The sequence below is a fragment of the Amblyomma americanum genome, chromosome 9 (genome assembly GCF_052857255.1).
Source record: "Amblyomma americanum isolate KBUSLIRL-KWMA chromosome 9, ASM5285725v1, whole genome shotgun sequence".
Lineage (NCBI taxonomy): Eukaryota > Metazoa > Arthropoda > Arachnida > Ixodida > Ixodidae > Amblyomma > Amblyomma americanum.
In genome coordinates, this window is record NC_135505.1 from 88948272 (window position 1) to 88969775 (window position 21504).

Here is a 21504-nt window from a genome sequence, read left to right on the forward strand (position 1 = left end):
GTCAGAGTCACGACCTAGCCAGACGACAACGGTCGCAGATCAAGCAGCCAGCGATTTTAGGAGAACAAAATGTATAGCCCCGGGCAAAGCGTCCTGTCCCTTGAGAACGGCCGCGCGTGGTGCATATACCGAGAGCTGAGAGTTCGCGGCCTAAAGCTCAAAGAAGGACCCAGAGCATAGTAAGAACCTCCACAATTTAACAGTGTATCCTCTTTCACGCTGTTACAGTATCGCGGGTTCAACCTTCGGTGTGTCCTTCGTTCTAGTGCTAAGGTCAACGGTTGCGCGCCGAGAACGTGAGATGAATGCGTTTTATGCGTAACACAAGAGTGTGCAGGCTGAAATGAGTCAGCTACGAAAAGGCAGAAGAAAAAAAACAACTGGCAAAACATGGAAGACCGCGCAAGCACGCGCCTCAGCTTAAAAAAAGAAAAATGTGGTTGTGGTCACACGTGCGCGAGCCGTCACTACTGCTGTCACCTGTTCAGAATACCGGAAAACGAGTACCCTGCGGCTTGGTGGATGAAGCACTCTTTAACGAAATTTTATAGACAGGGGCATGGCTTCACTGTATATAATTTTGAGAAACTCTATCACCTCTAGATGGTTCGCTTAGCACTTGTTTGGGGGAAAAAATTAAAGGAACCTTTTCTGGGCTGGACCGTTCCTGCAATGTACTTATTCGTTCGCTTGCCGCTGGGGCAAGAACGTATGCGTATCAGAACGTATGCGTCAGCCACTTCAATCCTGTGTGTGGTGTATCGCGTTCCGCTGCCTTGTGGTCGATGCTACTACGGGCAGACGGGCAGATGTCTAAATGTGCGCCTGACGGAGCATTCTAACTCTCTGGGTGGGAAGGCGAACTCTAATCTGGCGTTGCACGTGCAATATCGAGAATGCAAATCGGACGATGATCTGTCTCTTTGCACGCCTGACTTCAGCGACACTACTGTAGTTTATAGAAATGAAAAACAAATCTGTCGCGAGATAGTTGAAGCCTTCTACATTGCTAAGGCTAAGGACACGTGTGTGGCTAAGCCGTCGGTAAACCTTCACGCTAAGGAATTTGCCTTTTTAGATAACTTGTTAGTAAGACCCTCACATTGAAAAACTTTTTTTGTGTGCCCTTTCACTGATACGGCTTATGTGCGCGCGCATCTCAGTGCGAGTCTTCGTTGTTTTCTTCCTTTCAATAAAACTTCAGTTGTTAGTCCAGCCTCGTCTTGTTTGCTTCTTCCTTTGTGTCGCGTTTTCTGGCTGGTTCAAAATGAACAGGCCTGATATTCTTTTCTGCGGTTCAAAATTTTTGCGGTTTATGACTACTTCATTCGCTACAAGCATCCTACCAACTGCTCCCGCTCAGCTCGATGAACAAAAAACAACACGGACTCAAATATGGCTCAAGTGGTCAGCGCCCATACCTTTGTTTCTCCGTCGATGTTCGTTTGTTGTGGCCCCCGGCAACTTCCGAGGACGTCACCTTCTACATTATATGAACAACGCTGCACTCTCAAGCATAAGACACCTCAGGCTCTTCGACAAACCGTGTACAGAATATCAAAAGAAACACGTGTGGCTGGCCTCAAAATTGACCACGCGGGAAGCACGACGGACCTTTCTCCAATCTGCACAACTGTGGGAGTTTTAAAAGCAGGAGCTAGAAAAGCGGAGTAAGCACTGTATGAGGCTTGCACCGCTGCCAGAAGGCATTCTGGAGCGACTGCACAGGCCACTGTATAGAACAGCGCCCTGCATCGCTTGCACGGGCTAGTTCGCATTCAGGTCTTCATCTGCCGCACAGCATCCACGCCTCCATTCTTCACCTCTGGCTGGGGCGGAAAGGCGCAAAGGCCCGGGTTGAACCCCGACTTGCGCTTGCGCTTCATGCGCCGGTTCTGGAACCACACCTTGACCTGCGTAGCCAAACATCATTTCATGCCCCAACTGCTTTCTAGTTCGAATGAAGTTTGACCAGCTAGGATTTTCACCTTGCCGTGGTACACAAAGAAATCTAGAAGCATTACCATATAAAGAAAAATAATGAGGTTAACAGAAATCTTATATAGAAAAACAATAAAAGAAAACATGAGCTAAGCACGTTTTTAACGAGAAAAACGCTGAAAAACAATCCCGAAGCAGAACAATAAAGAGAAGTGTAACAGCAAGCGCCCGGTCGGAGGAAACGCGAGAGGAAAGAAGAAGCAGCGGTCATGCCCGCTTTTGAATCACTGACCAACTGCGCCAGGCTTAGAAAATAATTCCAGCGTAACCAATGCAGCACAATTCGAGGACAGACTGGAGGATGACAGCGCACCTTATAGAACCCCAGGTAGTGAAATTATATGGAGCCCTCCACTACGCCGTTGCACATAGCCTGAGTCGCTTTCGGACGTTAAACCCCATAAAACTTAAACTAAACAAGCCCAGTGTATAGAATAAAAAATAAACGTAATAAATAACGAAATAATAAAAGTCCTGGACAAACAAACGGCTCATGAAGCTTACCGAATCATGATCATGACGCCCTTATTTTGGTTTCTATAATGTCAAGTCGTTCAGAGAGCAAAACGCTCGTAGAGAACATGTTCTGTACGTGTTTCGTGCTCAACACGCCATTGCCAGTGATATCATTTGGTTAAAAATGGTCAGGATGTGGTTAAACTCATAGCATTTGATCGTCTTTGCTTGCCTTCCAGGTCAAAGCGACTTTCAGTGTTGCGGAACACAGACTTCGGTCGTTCTAGACATGTGTTTGCCCTTTGTACCTCGTAGGACCGAGTCTGGAACGACCACGTGCAAGGAACGGCCCCAGGTTTTGAGCGAAAAATTCAAGCCGCACCCCCACACCGCTATTTCGCACAATCTGCACAGCCGATTTTCTAGACTGCAGGTCAGCATGGGTCGCAGTGCCACTTCTGCGTAATAAAACCACAACAAATCACACGGCCCAACACGCGTAACACTACGCGAACACTGACTGCTTATGGCAGGCGGCTACCAAGTCACTGCCATCTCTGGAAAGGGATTAAGCATGAGCGTGGCGCCCACACCACTCTCGCTTGCGATGTGGCGGGTGTTTAGAGCTTCTGGCAGAAACTGCGTGCGGGCACTAAAAGCTGGTGGTTCTTTTCATCTGGTGGAGCTCGGGAGAGTCGTTTTTGTGGTAGTGACTAAAGAAGAACAATAAATTAAACAGAGAAAAAAGAGAAGTGGAGGAAAGAGGGAAATGGGAATGGAGGGATGCGGAGGGGTAGAGTGAAAGAAACGGTAAGCCGGCGACATTAATTACTGGGAAAACCTCTGGCCATGTGCACGACTTTTTAAAGAGTTACTTCATAATTCTGCAACAGCGAAACACAGCGAGGACAAGAGCGAGAAGTGACACAAAGACTTCTCGCTCTTGTCGTCGTTGTGTTGCACCTTTTGCACAATTATGACGCAGTACCTACTTGGCCAAACTTCTGTCGTAAAGATTTACGTCAGTACCGGAAAGTATCTTAGAGATTCTGTCTCCTATGCATATGAGGATTCCTGCTGGTTGTAAGGTTTTAAATTAGTGGATAAGGAATGCTTCTCTGTATTTTCTATACCTCATAGATTTGAAGCCTTATTGAAGAAAGAGTAGATTAAGGTCGTCAGAACTGTAACCACGTTGATTAATATGTTCCGACACTGCCTTCTGGGTCCTTTTGTTTATACTTGCGCACGCACAGGACAGCACATGAAAAGGAACTCACACAGGCGCGAACTTCATCTAGATTTTATTGTGATCATCATAAATATACATGTTTTGACCAACAGGAGGATCATTCAGACAGGATAACTAGAAACATTTAATTCCAAAGTGCAGAAACCTAATGCGACTCTATTACACCAGTCCCCCAAACAAGAATTTCCCTTTATCCTGCAAAGCTACTGATGGCGCACTGACGCAACCAGGGCCATACCTGAGAATTTCCCTCGCCATCCCTTGCGTCAGTTGATTCCTGTGCGAGTACAAAATTCGGCAACCGTTAATGATGGGAACTGCACCCTTTGCACGAACTGCACTGCTCTACGATCAGAAACCCACTTTAAGTTTGCGCCTGTGTGTGTCACTTTAATGTCTTGTCTTGTGTGCGCGCAATTATTTCCAAAAGTATGAAGCACCAACTCGCCCAAAATGCAGCACTTCTCAGCGTTCTTTGCTGTGTAAGCTTATTGTCCAATTAGTCTTGCACCCATTGATTGCCCAGTTTTTCCGATTATTTGTTTCTCACAAGAGGAGAATTTAATCATGTAGATGACATCAAACGACATGCAGTTAAAGCTAGTCTTTATATCGAAGATGAAGTCGCTTCTCGTGCTTCTAAATTATTGTATATTTATTTATTTATATGCCCTCAGGACACGAATGCGTTACAGAGGCAAATGTGAGGACAGACACTTGGTAACGTAAGGTGCAACAAGAACAATAACTGGATTGAGGCGGCAGAAAAACAAACGAAAACAAAAACGATTGACAAGGCAAAAAAAAACCCTTTGTGGTGGAAAATAATGACTGCGAGAGAAATGCAAGGGTAGTTAAAAGAATTAATAAATAGATATTACAAACGGTATTCGTTAAAGAATTCAAGTCAGTAATAGGACGAGTTGTTGGGCTAGTTGGTGCTGAACCGTTGGTGCGCCTGTGACGTCGTCTGCATTGTTTTCTGTCTACTGTCTATGTCTTTAAGCGCTGTCAGCTACCAAAGTTAGTAATGTCGGCTATATAACTGGGTAGGTGGCTCCAACTCTCAGATGTGCTGGGGACAAATCAATAAAAACGATGTTTAGTCTGGAATTAAGGAACGCCTACTGAATCACTCTTGTCGCTTTGTAAGCGTTTGCATATCTTGTACCTAGGTCGAGAGGATGAGCTTACTTTTCGCCGAGGTTTCTTATTAAGTCAAGCGTGTACCGGGAAATCTCTCAGGTTTCTGTTGTGTCTGTATATAACCCTTGGTGTGTTGAGAAATATTTTCTTGAGACGTTGGTTGCTAGTTAAAATAAGGTGTTATATTCGCAGTATACTGTTTATATTTCGAAGGGCGTCCGAGTATTTCGTTATAAGTGTAGGGGCCGCTCACTGCTAATTTCTCTTAGTGTTTATCTACATCGCCTGGTTTACGCTGGTTGCTATAGTTGGACACCATTTTTAAGAGAGTTCTCAGAATGGTTCCTATCAGTTAGGGTGCTTTTTAGTGAGTGGAGGTGTTTCAAATAGTCGTCGTCATCGGAACATGTTCTGCTAAGGAGCGTAGCCTCTCCTACAAATATCGCATAAGTAGAACGTTCAGTAGGACTATTGGTAAAGACACACTTTTTTAAAAAAGCGCGAACAACGTCGGACAAGAACAAGAAGGACTGTTAATTTATGTTCGTTTATATGTACTGTTGCCAGCAAAAGTTTACGTGACGTGTGTGTGTGCTGAAAAATAAATTCATTCCGGCGCAGGCACACAAGCCTGAAATGTTTGAAGGAACTCGGGGCCTACATGCTCCATCCTCTGGTAACGATATGAGGCTGCAGGTTAGCGAGATAAGGCTACAATAAACGTTTTTCGAAGAAATCGGGTCCAACAAACTTTTGCTGCCGGCAGCACATCGCCTGGTTTTGGGTTGGCCTCGTGTCCTTGTTCTTGTGCGACGTTGTTCGCGCTGTTTTACAAAATATGCATCCTACAAATATGCCTCGTTTGGATGAGCCCTACTGAAATCCAAGTTTTTTTCCGTCTGTAGGCTTCCTGTGGAGAGTGGTTTTAAGCCGGCTATTTTCAAAACGGGTGGCAGTGTCGAGAAAATTGAATTCTGTTATAGAGCAGTGGAAGATAAATTCAATGCTAGAGTGCTTGGAATGAATTAGGGTCCGGGAGGAAAGCTTTTAGGATATCAGACCCGTGGTCATTTCAGTATTATCAAGTACGCGTTAAGTGTTATGAAGCACGCAGGCTGATGTATATAGCATGAGCAAACACAGTTTCACACATGCCGCGTATAATGGCCAGTCATGTGACCTTTGCGGTCTTTATATAGTCCACAATACACAGCCATAAACGTTTTTTTCACTCTGCCACTACCCGCCGGCTACTTTCCGTTGCTTCAGTGGCGACGAGGGTGGGACAGCTGCACGATGACAGCCAAGTCACCCGACTTCAGCGATACGACCGGTAGCTGGTGGAGTTACCGCGTTCGTGTGGAGGCCTTTTTGGGGGCCACGGCATCACAAATACGGGCAAGAAGCGTGCGCTTCTGGTGTCGGCCCTGAGCGAAAACGTGGCTCGCTTGCTGCAAGGCCAGTGCCAGTCGAAATCGGTGAACAGCTTGAGCTACGAAGTCGTCATACAGAACCTGGACAACCACTTCGATCCACAAGCCGATGAGATTGCAGCAAGCTACGCTGTCTTTATGCGGAACCAAGCGGAAGGCAAAAAGGTACGGGACTATATCACCGACCTGAGACGTCTCGCAAAGGACTGCAGTTTCGAGAAGTTTTTTGGACCGCATGCTGCGGGATAGGATTGTCTGCGGAATCCGTTACGAACAAGCTCGACGACACATGTTGTCGCAACAGAAGTTAAGCCTGGCCGAGGCAGAAGCGTTTGCTCTAGCAGCGGAAGCCGCAGAAACGAATTTCCGGGCAATGCAAGAGAGGAGCATCAACGACAACGGTGCTGCCCACTTCGTACAGAAGCCCAAGAGCAAACCGCAGAAGTCCGTAGCGGGCATGGATCCATGACAGAGTCCACTCTGTGCGGAAGGTGTGGCTCGAACCATGCTTCGGAATGTGCAGACACAAGAAAGCGACGTGTCACAAGATTTTGTCAAGGTGGGGTCATATACCATTTCCCGAGAATTTCACCCAAAGTAAGCTGAGCACCAGATTGGGGGAAAGCTTGTACCCTTTGTACCACTGATGGGTGCCCTGTGGCACTGGCGATCGAACCCCGCACCTCACGCATGCGAGGCGGATGCTCAACCACGTGTAACAAGTGCGGCAGGAAGGGTCACCTGGCAAGGATGTGCTCCAGCGGTCCCGCTAACCCCTCAGTAACTTACGCGGTGAAGGAGCGGCCGATTCCGAACATGGCCGAGGGAAGAATCCAAAGGTGGGCACTGCTACTGTCGGCTTACCATTATAATATCGAGTACCGCCCAGGATACCTAAATGCTAACGCAGGTGCGCTCAGTCGCCTACCATTGTCGTGCTTGGGAGAACGAGATGGGCAAGAACCCATGGAATACGTGCTTTATACACGGGGCCTAAATTCAATGGCTCTTTCCGCTCGGCAACTAGCCGACCTAAGCCGCTCCGACGAAACGCTTCAGCGGACCAGAGGGTGGATCTCACGCGGTTGGCCACGACACTTATCGGCAGCACAGCAACACTTGATGCCGTACTTTTCTCGCCGTAGCGAGCTCGCCGCCAGCCACGATCTGATTTACTGAGGCCATCGAGTAGTGTTACCTTAGCAGTTCCTTTAGCATGCAGCGATGCATGCTAAAGGAACTGCACGGCAGTCACTCCAGTACCGCAGCCATCACAGCTCGAGCATTACTTTGGTATCCTGGACTAGATAGGGACATCGAAGTGTTGGTTCAAAGTAGCCCTCAATATATTCAATGCTGGCCCATGCCGTCTGCTGAAGTTCCGTCTCCATCGCCGGCGAGCAACAAACTATGGTACAGGTTGCATATGGATTTTACATGCTCCATCAGTGGCTACCAAATTTTTGTTTTAGTTGGCGGCGAGACAAAATGGATGGAGGCCATACCTTTTACGACCGCCACGGCAGAGACCACGATTCAAGTAGTTCAGGGTATTCTCGCACGGTTTGGCCTACCATACTGCTTGCTATCGGACAACGGACCACAGTTTGCAAGTGCCACCATGTCTAGTTTCTTGCAGGAACGCTACGTGAAACACGTCAGAGCAGCCCCATACCATCCTCATCCAAATGGGTTGGCGGAACGGGCCGTGCGGACGGTAAAGGAAGGGCTTCGAAAGAATTCAGCAGCTAAATTGCAAGAACTCTAATGAAGTTTTTACTCCGTTATAGAACGACACCTTTGGAAGGAGGGAAATCGCCAGCGGAACTGCTGTTGGGTTTCTGTCCCTAAGCCAGGCTGACAGCTTCACTCAGACATCAAGGTCAGAGGAGATGATTCCGGTGAACCTGTTCCAGCAGCGACAAAATCACCAAAACTGTTTCAACCGGGTAAGCATGTGTGGTCGCGACAGTTTCGGGTGCTGGATGCCTGTGACTGTAGTGTCCACGTCGGGAGCACGCATGGTTACTCTGGAAACACCGGAGGGATCGCAGCGGCGCCGCGTGTACCAACTCAGGCTACGGCTCGACGTGGGGTCGTCACCTAGCAAGCCGAGCCCAGTCCGGACCCACGACGAACCTCAAAGCAGCTCCGAGCAAGCAGAAGATCATCAAGGTACGGAGGCACGGAAAGTCCGCTCTCAAGCTGAAGACCAACGACCACCACGTCGCTCGACTCGCCTACGGAAGCCACCAGATCGTCTCAATAACTCCAGCTTAGGGGGAAGGGATGTAGTATTATCAAGCACGCAGGCTGATGTATAGCATAAGTAAAGACTGTTTCACACGTGCCGCGTATCATGGCCACTCATGTCACCTTTCCGGTAATTATAAGCCAGCAACACCCAGCAATAACCGTTTTTTCTTTCTGCCACAACCCACCGGCTACGTTCCGTTACTTCAGTCCCGTATCATAAAAATGCCATTTATCTAACGCAGGTATATCAGCGGTTTGTCAAAACGTGAATTAGGAAGTTTAGACTCTACTAATTCAATAAAATATTTGGATAAGTTGTTGCAAAGCAAGTGCCCATACTTGTTCCAAATACTTGAAGGCTTTTCGGACAGCCGAAAATCCAGACTAGCCCATGAGCGTAGTGATACTCTGAATCGCTTCTGGCGAAAGACCATAGTGTTTGAACCTGACGCTGGTTAGAGCGTACGAGTCTTGAGTCGAACTCTTCACTGGGGAGAAAAACACAAACCACCTTTACTGGCTACGTTATTCGAAACTGGGTTTGCCCCGAAGGGGCGCAGCTGAGATTGCGGAGCCTCCTCCAAGAACACACCCCTGAAGAAGCCGGGTGCCGGGCCGGGGGTGGCTTGTACCCATTTTTACCGATGGGTGCACGGTGGTGGGTTTCGAACAAACCACCTCCCGCAGCCGAAGCGGACGCCCAGACCACTAGGCCACGACTGCCTAGTATTTGGATGCCTTCATTTATGGCAATACTTGTGTACAAAGCTTTCACTTTGTGTGTAAACGCTGTGCTCTCGGCGGGGATAATGGCTGCGTCGTTAATTGACTCTATGATGTAGAAAGTGCGGTGTGTCCTGGACAAAGGAAGGAAGGAGTGTTGGAATGTCTGCTAGGTGGCTGTTCAGAAAAATTGACAAGTTCGGTGTAGGCGTGCTACCGGCGCACAAGAAAGATAGCAGAGGTCTTCCATATCATCAGAACGACAAGCAGCTGCGTCAGCACACCTTCAGTAACCCTAACCTCCAAGGAAATGAGCTTGTTGCATATCGACGATAACAGCACGAGCTTTTGATGCGGTGCTATTTTTATCCGCATTTTTAATGAGTACATCTCTGTTTGACCATGCGCACGTGCGTATAAATCGACGTGATTACTTAAACAAAATTTAGATGTAAGATCAGCGCCGTTGTGTGTTCCCTTCGTTCTTGGTCCTTGTTGCTTAGCGCTGTTTTAATATTGTGGAATAGACCTGCCCCAGATATCTGCTGGACACAAGTCTTCTGCAGAAACCTTACGGACTTTAGGTAGTAAGTTGAATCTTTCTGCTTGGTTTTTTGACAGGATTAAGAAGTTCTGGTCCGATTGTGTTTCTTGTTCTCTGGATAGTAGGTCTGCCCGTTTGTTCTGTTGTCACAAAATTCGGCGCATTTTCAAAAAAAAAAAACCGGCGCTACGACTAGGCAATCGCGCCCGCGCGCGGAAAAGTAGCACAAAAAAATCAGTGGGAAAGAACCCCCGGAGAGCGCGTAAGCCGTGCGTGGGCTTTTCACTCAGCTCGCCGGCGGGGCGCCAAAGTAAATATAGCCACGCGTGGCGTCGATGTTTCTCGAATGTTGGAGAAATTTCTGCTCCTTGTCGACTGAAAGGGGGTAACCTTGTGCGCGCCAAAGTGATACCTCCCACCTTCGCTCCGGCGCCGATGACTCAGCGTGCCGAGAATGACCTACATTTTTCTGCATGGTGATTTCCGCGCTCGACCAATGGGGTCGGGCGCCCGGGGCGAGAAGGAGGAGTTTGTGCAGTTCAAGCTGCGTGTATGTGCGCGCCTGCCTTGGCGCGAAGAACGAACCGGCGCGGTCTGCACCTATAAATGAGAGGTTGCAACCGCTGTCTGTTAGCCGAAGCCGCCGTTTAAGCTTCCGAGGAGCGCGCCCCCTCGACTCCCGGGAGAACACCACTCGACCAGCCAGGACGGACCAGCGAGCAAATGTGCGCTAGTCTTCGGATCGGCCCCGTCGTGCTCCTCAGGTCGTCGGAATGTAGCGGCGCCCGGTGAACAAATTGTGTTTTGTTTGCTTGTCTTTCTCTGCGTTAGTGCACTTTAGGTGCAAAGATTTTGTTGAATTGTATCTCTCTCTATAGTGATTTCGCATGAGTTGCATTGTATTTGTGAATAACTTTGTATCTGCTCGTACGAGTGATTGTGAAAACCTCTGCATCGTCTCTCAGCTTTATAAACTTTGTTTTGTTTTGTGAACCTTTCGCTCCAACCCATTCTCTGGCTTGTGACCGGCGAAAGCTGGGCACCAAACGACCAACCCCCTTGTCACTTGGTAGCTGGTTTCCGGATGAGCTTGCCACGCTGAGTCGAGGGCATCTCCTCTGTGACCGAGACAGCTACATCCACACGATCTAAGGGTGTCTGGGAGCGCACGCAAATGTGCGTGAAGTGGTGACATCTGCATAACTTTGCAGAACCCTAAAGCGGAATCGGAATTTAATTTCATATCATGGGAAGGGCTATTGAATTGCCTGATGGTCTTTTTTAAATTCATTTTCCGACTGGCAGGGGGACTATGCTACCGCGGTTCTCTGCTGGCTGAAAAGGGCTTTGAGAGTAGAGTTGCAGTATGCCTGCGTTTTTCACGCACGGCGATTCACGAATATCGTCCAGCAAGAAGATTTTAAATTTGCTTTTAGTCAATATTTGAATTTCAGCGTCTTCGCCTCTTTCCCTCTCCACTCGTCACTTTCTGTGCGCGGCCCCGGAAGTGGGGCCGCGGAGCTACGCGCCTTACAGGCCGCGGCCACGCTAGCTGCCTTACGTCTGAAAGAATCTAACCAATAGCCATCTCTCAACATTTATACGCAGGTGCGTGCAAAGTAGAAGGGCGCGAGTATGAAAAGCCGCCGAAAAGGGCTCGCCAAATTTCGCGCGTGATTGTGGGTTTTCTGCTGCATATAGAAGTGTATTATTTCGCTCAGGTGTTCATGACAACACAATTCAGTGAATGGGTGAGTTTCTGTGCTCTCCTCGGAAGGTGTTTCAGAACCCCTTTAATGACTATATCGGTACAGGAAGCTCACTGGTCTAGAGTAGCCTGTTGTCTACAGGAAAGGTTTTTTTCGCTTGCGAGCTTTCTTTATTTTTTCTGTAATTTCTTTGGAGACAGATTTAATAAGCAAATCTAGTTCCGGACTCTATTCCGTGTCCGATGTTCATGTTCTGTAGGCTTTGAGAGTGATAGTATTAAGGCTGTCTCCATAAGCATGATGAACACGTCTTTGCCGATTGTTAAGAGACTGCTGGTAAATTAGAATCGGGTTTTTCGCTTTTTCGGTGAAGTATTGCTTTTAATGCGCATTCTTTGTGAAAATTGTGTGAGATCTCGATAAAGTTAATACTCATAGAAGTTATTGTTTGCTGGGCAAAATGTGAGGGTACATGCTTCAGAATCGCTTTGTCACTATCATTTAGGAGTTCCTTACAACCAACAATGATCAACATATCCATAGAAAACTTAGAATCAATCAGGTACATTCCGGCACAGGCGTATTTCTTTAAAAAGGTAGAGCACATGGTCAGAGGTTTTCCCAGTACTTAATGCCATGCTTAATGCCATCCTTTATCGTTTCTTTCACCCTACCCCTTCGCCCCGACCCGACATTTCCTCGTTCAATTCCCTCTTACCCTCCTTCCTTTGCCCCCTACTTTGCTTTTTTTCTTGCTGTGTTTAATTTATCCTTATACTTTTACCTTGTACCCTGCACCTACTCCTATCATTTCTCAGGGACCCTGGGATTCGACGCTCCTTCCTGCCCCCTTCCTTTCACGCTTTCTGGAAACTCCTCCCCATTTTATGTTTCCTTCAATTCCCCGGTACTTCGTTCTGCAATGCTGCTTAATTTATTTATTCTAGTCTATCAGGTCAGCACCGCGAGTAATACCAATCCACCTGTCGCAGCTGAACACAGCCTTTCAAGCCCAAGCTGGCTACTCTTCTCGCTCCACTCCCCGGATTACTTTCTTCTGAGCAGGCCCATTTTTTTCTATCACAGTTTTGCAGGTCAGCCAGTTAATTTTCTTTAGCACACAACATGCCTGGACAAGATTCACCTTGGTAACCCTAAGAACTTTCTCACTTAACACCCTCCTTCTCGCCCTCGCCGGGCCTTCTTTCTCGGAGTAAAGGCCCTATTTAAGCCCGGCCAGTATCATCCCCGTGTGGGACGGCATGAATGGGCAGTCATGGAGTCTAGTGAACAATAAACGTCTTAAAACCATCGTTCTAGTGCAACACACTATAAGGACACGGAACAAGAGGACGCACACAGCGCTAGACGTCCCGTTTTGTTCTGCGCTGTAGAGCTGAGGGTGGAAGAGGGTTAGTGTAAACAGAAGGCAAGGGCTAAGCACGCGGTAATGTAGCACGTACAGATAGCTTGCGTCCCTTCATCTCATAAGATACACGGCCATTAATAAGCGCTTTGCCTAGTTGTCTTGAAACTTTGGCAAGCACCGTGAGACTTTTCCTTCATTGTTCACTTCGTAAGCGTCCGGAAGGAGGTATCTGGAAAGTGGAGGAAGGGCATGGCAAGAACGGAGGAATGTAGCACGATTTATGTCAACACCTGCTATATACTTGTCAAGGCCTGCTCCCACAATTCTGACGTCATGACCCGCTGGCTGAGTGAGGAGCGCAGCTCCTGCGGAAGCGACATCAGCTTTCTCCACGGTTATTTCGCTTGGCTGTTTAGGCTCCCTTGCTACCACTGGAAACGTGGCGTTTTTCTCGCCTGCGTGGTACCTTTATTGTGTCTTGAGCTGCGCTTTTTATGAGACCGTAGCGTCTGCCATTGACCTCTCTTCGCATCGTGGTGTCACGCAGGATGCCGAACAAGTGTTGTGTGCCGGTATGCACCAGCAATTACAGCACCGGGAAATAAGTGCGTCTTTTCATTCCCCAAAGGTGAAAGCATGAGAAAGAAGTGGGAGCCATTGCCCGGGCCATTGCTCGAAGAGACTTGGCAGCAACTGCATTGTATATACTAAGGTAAAACCTTTATACCGATTGTATTTATGCTGCTATTTTTCCTTAGCACGCATTCTTGTATCCTGGAAAATGTCCTTCGTGCCCGTATATGTTGTAAACGATACGAAGCGTTGTGAATATATCGCATTCCTGACAGCACTGTTATAATTACAGCTGCTTTTCTGTATGCAAGGGAATATTTTTCTTAAATGAAGAGTTTGATCTCTGTAGGTATGCTCTGATCACTTCGAACCGAACTGCATAAAAAACGCGACGGCGTACAGTGACTCAAGAACGGGGAAGGTGATAGAAGTGCAACTGCCGTGCCTCGTCTGCGCCCGCAATCGGTACCGACTATATTTCCCGGCTGTCCTTCGTACCTCTCGAAGGTACAGCAGATATCAAGAGAGGCGCCCGTTGTAAAAGGAGCGGGGGGAAGCCTCACAGCTTTCTCGCGCCCTTGATTATTCTCTTGCTTCATATGCAGAAGAAAAAAAAACTGATTTTCAACATTTCAAACAACAAAAATATATGCCTCAAAGCAGTTTCAGTACCAGAACCTTGGACGGTCATCTTTGGGAACAAGTGTGTAAAGTTCCTTAACATTGTGAACCAAAGTGAACCAATCGTGCCTGAAAGCCTCTGACTGTGTTTTAGGACCCGCATGTTAAGGCATGTTTTCAAGGCGCTTGAGTGAAGAGGCTTGAAAACAACTTTTTTATTTAAATACATAGCACATGAAGACAGGACAATGCAGAGACAACACAGGACGATCGCTGACAACTGCAGCGTTATTTGAAATCCACACGCGAGGAAACCAGTGCGCATGTTCAGCCACGCAACAACAAACGGAAAGATTAGGATGCCGATACAGCTATCATGAAAACATCACATTACCAAAATTCAGACTCCCAGAGAAAAGGTAACAGCAAACACAACCTTTGATCTTTAACTTTCGGCATGAAGAAAAATTTTTTACTTTGAATTGAGGCAACAAAATTATTTATGCGAGAGAGCAAGGAAAGGTTCGCTAACACACTTGTCCCTTCCAGTCCTTTGGACGTTAGACGCCTCAAGAAGTTCTCTGGCAAGCTGGTCTTTGGCGCGGCCAGCAACCTTAGTTTTGTAAAAAACAGGACGGCACCCGCAGTCCCTACAATGCATGGGAAAGTGCCTACCGCTTACACCCTCGAGTGAATTGGAGTGCTCGCGTAAGCGACCATTCAAGCATCGGCTAGTTTGTCCTAAGTAGACGATACCGCAGCTTAGAGGGATTTCTTACACAACGCAAACAGTGCAATCAAAAAATTTAGTGGCGTTCTTGATGATGCAAGCTGGTTTTTTGGCAATATTCCTGCTAGAAAGAGCGCAAAGTCTGGAAAGCTTTCGGGGGGCTGTGAAAACCATATTTACTCCGAATTTTCCAGCTACTCTTTTTAGATTATGCGAAATGCTGTGGACGTAAAGCAGTACTTCAAATTTTATTGTGATTTTCATTCTGGGAACCGGACCGCGTTTCTTGTCGACGTAATTTCTTAATCTAGATTTCTGCCACTGCCGTGAGAACGGACATAGGAAAACTAGCTGTCTTGAGTCGCTCAACTTGTAGTTCAAAACTCGAACCCACTCTGTGAAAACAAGACTTCAAAAGCAATGCTCTGAAAGACAACAAAGCTATTCCTTTTTCCACGAGTTTAGAATGCGAACATTCAAACGGTAACACAGACTTAGTCGAACGAGGCACATATGCCCAACAAATGTGGCTAGTGTGGTTAAAAAACAATCTCAAAACTAAAACCTTCAGTGAATGATGTTGTGGGAGCTCAAAGGTTATTTTAGGGCATAGAAACAGATGAAAAAGCGTGAAGAACTCTGCCAGCGATAGCAGCGATATTATCTTCTGTTGGTTTTAAAAGGACCAGGAAGTCGTCCACGTACCTACAAACTTTAGCAACGGGTTCAGTGTTGAATTTTTGGTTTAGAGCGGTGTCAAAATTTGCTAGAAGATTTCACACAATACAGGCGCCACGCAAGAACCAATACATATTCCACTCTTTTGAATGTAGAATTTCTCATTGAAATTAATGTTGGTGCTGTTCAAGTAAAATGTTAGTAGCTCTAAGAAAGCTTCAACAGAAAGGCCACTGGTGTTTTGAAAGGCCACGCTTCCAGCAACATCAATGCTCTCGCGAACAGCTGCCAGTAGTTCATCGTGCGGAACTGAATAAAATAGTTCAATATCCGCCGAGATGCCGCAGTTAGCGCCGTGCCGTTCTTTACGAAGCACTTGAGCGATTTGTTTCGAATTGCGCACCTTAAAAGGGTCTTCAGTCTGTAGCTTGCCGAGTTGAAGCTGTAGAAACCTACTGATCTCAGCTTGCCACGTTTCACGCTCGGTGACAATGGCTCTGAAAGGTACCTGCGCCTGAATTTTTGTACATGTGATGTTTTCATAATAACTGTATTGGCGTCCTAATCTTTCCCTTAGTTGTTGCGTGGCTTAACATGCGCACTGGTTCCCTCGAGTGTGGATTTCAAATAAACCTGCAGTTGTCAGCGCTCGTCCTGTGTTGCCTCTGCACTGTCCTGTCTTCATGCGCTATGTCATTTTCAAAAGATTTGCACCCAACAAGCCCACAGTTCTACCTTATTAAGATTCATTTCTACTACATCGGGCTCTTTTATGTGCGTGCGTTTGCCGGAGGAACAGTGCGTGCAGTGCTCCAGCCTCATAGCCTTTACGACGTGCAGAGCAAGGTATTTCGCCTTCTGCTTACATAAGAACTTCTGCCCTCAGGAGGTTTCTTCGCTCTTCGGTCCTTTCAGCCCATCGGTAGGTCACTGGAAAAGAGTTGCTAAGATTAAGGTGGAGTGCTGGCGACAGGTGCGACTTTTAAATGAGAGGCCTAGGGATTTCTTCCTAATGCGGGTGACACCGGGCCCTCTGGACAAAAGCGTTTGCGCAGGTACCAGAGGACTGTGCGCACTGCTACGGATTTTCTTTGGGCGAGAACCCTTCTAAGCCTTCCAAGAACAACAGCAAAGAAAACAGCTGCGGTTCCTGTCACCTGTCTGGGAGATGCCTCGGTTCCTTCAGATATTCTAAATGTACTGCAACGTGGTCCGAAGTTTGCCTTGGAAGTAGACGTCAAGAAACATGAGTGGTTGGCCACGGTTCGAAAAATTCTAATGAAGGCTCCAAAGGAAGATAAAAATTGGAGCCAAGAGTAAGGAGTGGAGTCGGTAAGCAGAAACTTTTGTCGCCAGGGCCACCAGCAGTCTGTGCTCCATGCCATTTCCGAACATTTCCGTGAGTCGAATCTTTCGCTGTTAGCTGATAGAGAAGGTGGTTTCACCGTCTTACCAAAAGGCTTGTTTGATGAAAATACCCAGTTTGCGATACAAAAAAACTTCAAAGAAGTTATCACGAAGCCGAAGAAAGCTACGACCAGGGCTTTTGCTCTTTTTAGTTACCTAAATTTGGAAAAGCTGGGCAAAAGTGTGTATAGCAGAGATGGTCACGTTTTGAACGTCTTCTTCAGTGCTAAGACACACAAGGCGCAGGTATCTTTCAGAGACATTGTCACCGAGCGTGAAACGTGGCAAGCTGAGATCAGTAGGTTTCTACAGCTTCAACTCAGCAAGCTACAGATTGATGACCCTTTCAAGGTTCGCAACTCAAAACAAATTGCTCAAGTGCTTCGTGAACAACACCACGGGGCTAACTGCGGCATCTCGGCGGATATTGAAGAATTATTTTATTTAGTTCCGCACGATGAACTTTTGGTAGCGGTTCGCGAGAGCATTGACGTTGCTGGAAGCGTGGCCTTTCAAAACACCAGTGGCCTTTCGGTTGAAGCTTTCTTACAGCTACTAAGATTTTACTTGAACAGCACCATCATTAATTTCCAATGAGAAATTCTACATTCAAAAAAGTATAATGTGTATCGGTTCTTACGGGGCGCCTGTATTGTGTGAAATATTTTAGCAAAGTTTGAGCACGCTCTAAACCGAAAATTCAACACTGAACCCGTTGCTAATGTTTTCAGGTACGTTGACGACTTCCTGGTACTTTTACAACCAACGGAAGATAATATCGCTGTTATAGCTGACAAAGTTCTTCACGCTTTTTCATCTGTTTCTTTGGGCCTAAAATTCACCTTTGAGCTCCCACAACATCATTCACTGCAGGTTTTAGATTTGAGATTGTTTTTTAGCCACACAAGCCACATTTGTTGGGCCTATGTGCCACGTTCGACTAAGTCTGTGTTACCGTATGAATGTTCGCATTCTAAACTCGTGGAAAGAGGAATAGCTTCGTTGTCTTTTAGAGCCGCGCTTCTAATGTCTTTGCACAGAGGATTCAAGTTTTGAACTACAAGTTGAGCGACTCAAGAAAGCTGGTTTTCCTATGTCCGTTCTCACGGCAGTGGCAGTAATCTAGATTAAGAAATTACGTCGAGAAGAAACGCGGTCCGGTTCTCAGAATGAAAATCAGAAAAAAATTTGAAGTACTGCCTTACGTCCACAGCATTTGGCATAATCTAAAAACAGTAGCTGGAAAATTCGGAGTAGATGTGGTTTTCACAGCACCCCGAAAGCTTTCAACACTTCGCGCTCTTTCTAGCAGGAATATTGCCAAAAAACCAGCTTGCATCATCAAGCATGAAACTAAATTTTTTGAGTGCACTGTTTGCGTTGCGTACGAAATCCCTCTAAGCTGCGGCAGCGTCTACATAGGCCAAACTGGCCGATGCTTGAATGGTCGCTTACGCGAGCACTCCAATTCAGTCGAGGGTGTACGCGGTAGGCACTTGCCCGTGCATTGTAGGGACTGCTGGTGCCGTCCTCTTTTGTACAAAACTAAGGTTGTTGGCCGCACCAAGGACCAGCTTGCCAGAGAAATTCTTGAGGCGTCTAACATCCAAAGGACTAGAAGGGACAAGTGCGTTAGTGAACCTTCCCTTGCTCTCTTGCATAAAGAATTTTGTTTCCTCAAATCAAAGTAAAAATTTTTTCTTCGTGCTGAAATTTAAAGATCAAAGGGGTGTTTGCTGTTAAATTTTGTCTGGGCTCTGAATTTTTGCACACGTGATATTTTCATGACAACTGCATCTGTGTCCCAATTTTTCCGTTTGTTGTTTCTTGGCTGAACATGCGCGCTGGTTTCCTTGAGTGTGGATTTCAAATAAACCGGCAGTTGTCAGTTAGCGCTCGTCCTGTGTTGTCTCTGCACTGTCCTGTCTTCATGAGCTATGTCTTTTTCAAATGTGTTGCACCACAAGCCCAAAGTTCTACCTTATTAAGATTGAAAACAGCATTGTGCCTGAAAGTGTTAATTAAATGAACTCCACTGCTGCTTGTTTTAGAACGCCTGTGTACGCTTTCTCATGAAAAAAAATTGGCGTTGGACTAGCTCTGGTTAAACCTTGAGTGAGGCGATAGCTACAGCTCGCCGAGTGGAACTTGGCCACGTGATCAGCCACGGCGCCCCGCCGCCTGCAGCTGCTCCGCAGCACGTGACCATCCTAGTGACAGCGTGGCGGAGCAGCCACGCTGAAGGCTCGAAATGCGAAGGTAATGTAGCTATCGCTACAAAAGAAAGTTGCGAGTACTGGCTGGCTGTCATAAATGACCTTCTAGGGAAAGTTCACAGTATAGCACATTAAAAAAAGAGACTAAAATATTTGAAAGACCAATTACTGTTGCTCAGTGCAAATCGCATAGAATATAGCGCATAGCTGAAGGTGTACGTGTGCATTTTGTACACGGTATCTGCTCATTCTTACAGGTTTTTGAGGAGCACGAGCAAACTGAGATTGCCTCATCTAAGCACAGCGAGGCAGGCAAGCTGCTCCTTTAAAATGTCTCCTGAAGCAGAGGCCTCAGCGAGTACTGTTCTGCAATATGTCTCCCACAGATTCAAGCAGCTAAAACCCCATGTACACCATGTGATCTGATGCAGGAAGACATACATATCAAGCCATGCCTTGATTACAAGGGAGGCAGCAAATGTTGTGTGGTGGTAAATTCAAGTGAAGCTGCAACATCAGCTCAAGTATTCATGATACAGAGTCTCGTTAGTTCATTTAAATAGCACATATCCTCCCCATAAAAGCACTGAATGCTGACCAGCTTCATAACATTCTGAAGAAAGTCATACTGCGCTTTGAGGATGAAGGTTACAAAGTTGTGGCTGGTCTTTCAGACAACTATTCGCTTAGCAGCAATACCATAATGATGTTTTCACAACGGCATCGATTAAGAATTGTTTACCCGCAACGAGCAGATCCTTAACGACCGCTTTTTTATGTGGTTGATTATGTGCACCTCTTGAAGAGCATATTGAATAGCTGTATAAATAAAAAATCTATGCACGTGCTTGCATTACACTCATTTTGACCTTTCGAGCTACAGCGTACGTCCTGATTCCATCCATTGGGCGTCGATCAGAGACGTAATAGAGCTGTACAAGCAAGAAGCAACAGAACGTTTGAAGACTGGGTGTGGATTAGCTTTATTTATTGTATTGTATTGTAATGTATCGAGTTTGATGGCGCATAAGAAACTCAGGCCATCATGCGCCAAATACATGCTATTATTTCTTTCAAACATTTGGTGCACTCAGCGAAAGTTCCTGTACGCACAAGAACTCCGATGAGCCCAAGCAATTAACTAACCGTGTTGAGCAAAGGTACCGCGTAAAATAATGCAAACACGGACGTGAAGGGCACAAGGACGGACGCAGACTGGCGACTCGGTTTATTCACAAGAACAACGCATACTTATACCTTCCACACCGCCATGTCAATCACTAAGCGCAAGCCAGAAATCTGCTTTCTGACTGATAAAGTCTTATCGAGCTATCACTCACGCAATCATCTCTTTTGTTTCTTATGAAGAAAGCCTCGGCAAATTCATGCGCTTTCTGGTCACAGCTGCGCCTCAAAATCCTCGTTTTCGGCAGCAAAGCCCGGAATGGGTTAACACGCGTAGCCGAAGGCCATGCTCTACACTGTAGCGACACAGTCTGCCTTTCCCGTAATCCTGTTGGCCTGTGTGACAATACAGGCACTGACAATGAGGACGTTGTGTGCTCTCTTTCTGCCCTCACTAACATGGCCGAAGAACAGCGCCAAGATGCCGAGCTGCGCTTAATTATGGACACCTCCACACCGCTCCATTCGACCCTCCAATGCGCCCCTCTGTGCTCCATGGTGAAGTTTTATACCGCAGGAGCCTCAACCAAGCTGGCCTAGACCTCCTCCTCGTTGTGCCCAAAAACCTTCTCACTGCTGTCCTACAAGAGCTGCATGATCTCCCCACTGCTAGTCACTTGGGTGTCTCCAGTACTTACGACAGCGTGCGCCGTAGATTCTTTTGGCCCCGCTTCTCCCGCTCTGTACGCCGCTATGTTGCTGCCTGCGACGAGTACCAGAGCCGGAAACGCCCCACCACTCTATCAGCCGGTCTGCTTCAGCCCATTGACGTCCCGCCCAAACCATTTCATCACATCGGCTTTGACCGTTTGGGACCGTTTCCGGAAACCACTTCGGGAAACAAATAGATAGCTGTTGCTACAGGCTACGCTGCTCCCTGCGCGATCACGCAGGCACTTCTCACCAGTTCTCGGCTACTGATGTTGCCGATTTTCTTTTTACCTACCTCATCTTGCATCATGGTGCACCCCGTGAATTTTCTAGCCGACCGAGGCCGATGCTTTCTCTCCAGAGTAGTGGTTGACATTCTTCGGTCATGTCCTACAAAACGTAAGCTCACCACCCCCAACGACCCGCAGGCAAACGGCCTCACAGAATGCTTCAAACGCACTCTCATCGATATGCTGCCTATGTACGTTTCTCCAGACCATCGGGACTGGGATATCACTCTCCCCTACGTGACATTCGCCTAAACTACTCCCGCC

General features: G+C 47.0%; 1 protein-coding gene across 1 annotated transcript in view; it reads right to left on the reverse strand.

The window, feature by feature from the left end:
• Positions 1-1333: 1333 nt before the first annotated feature.
• LOC144104996 (homeobox protein Hox-A2-like) overlaps positions 1334-21504 on the reverse strand; it is a 52358-nt gene continuing 32187 nt past the window's right edge. Inside the window, exon 4 of the mRNA XM_077638219.1 lies at positions 1334-1913. Coding sequence (XP_077494345.1) covers positions 1779-1913 — 135 coding nt within the window. The 3' untranslated portion in view covers positions 1334-1778. The remainder of the gene's footprint in view (positions 1914-21504) is intronic.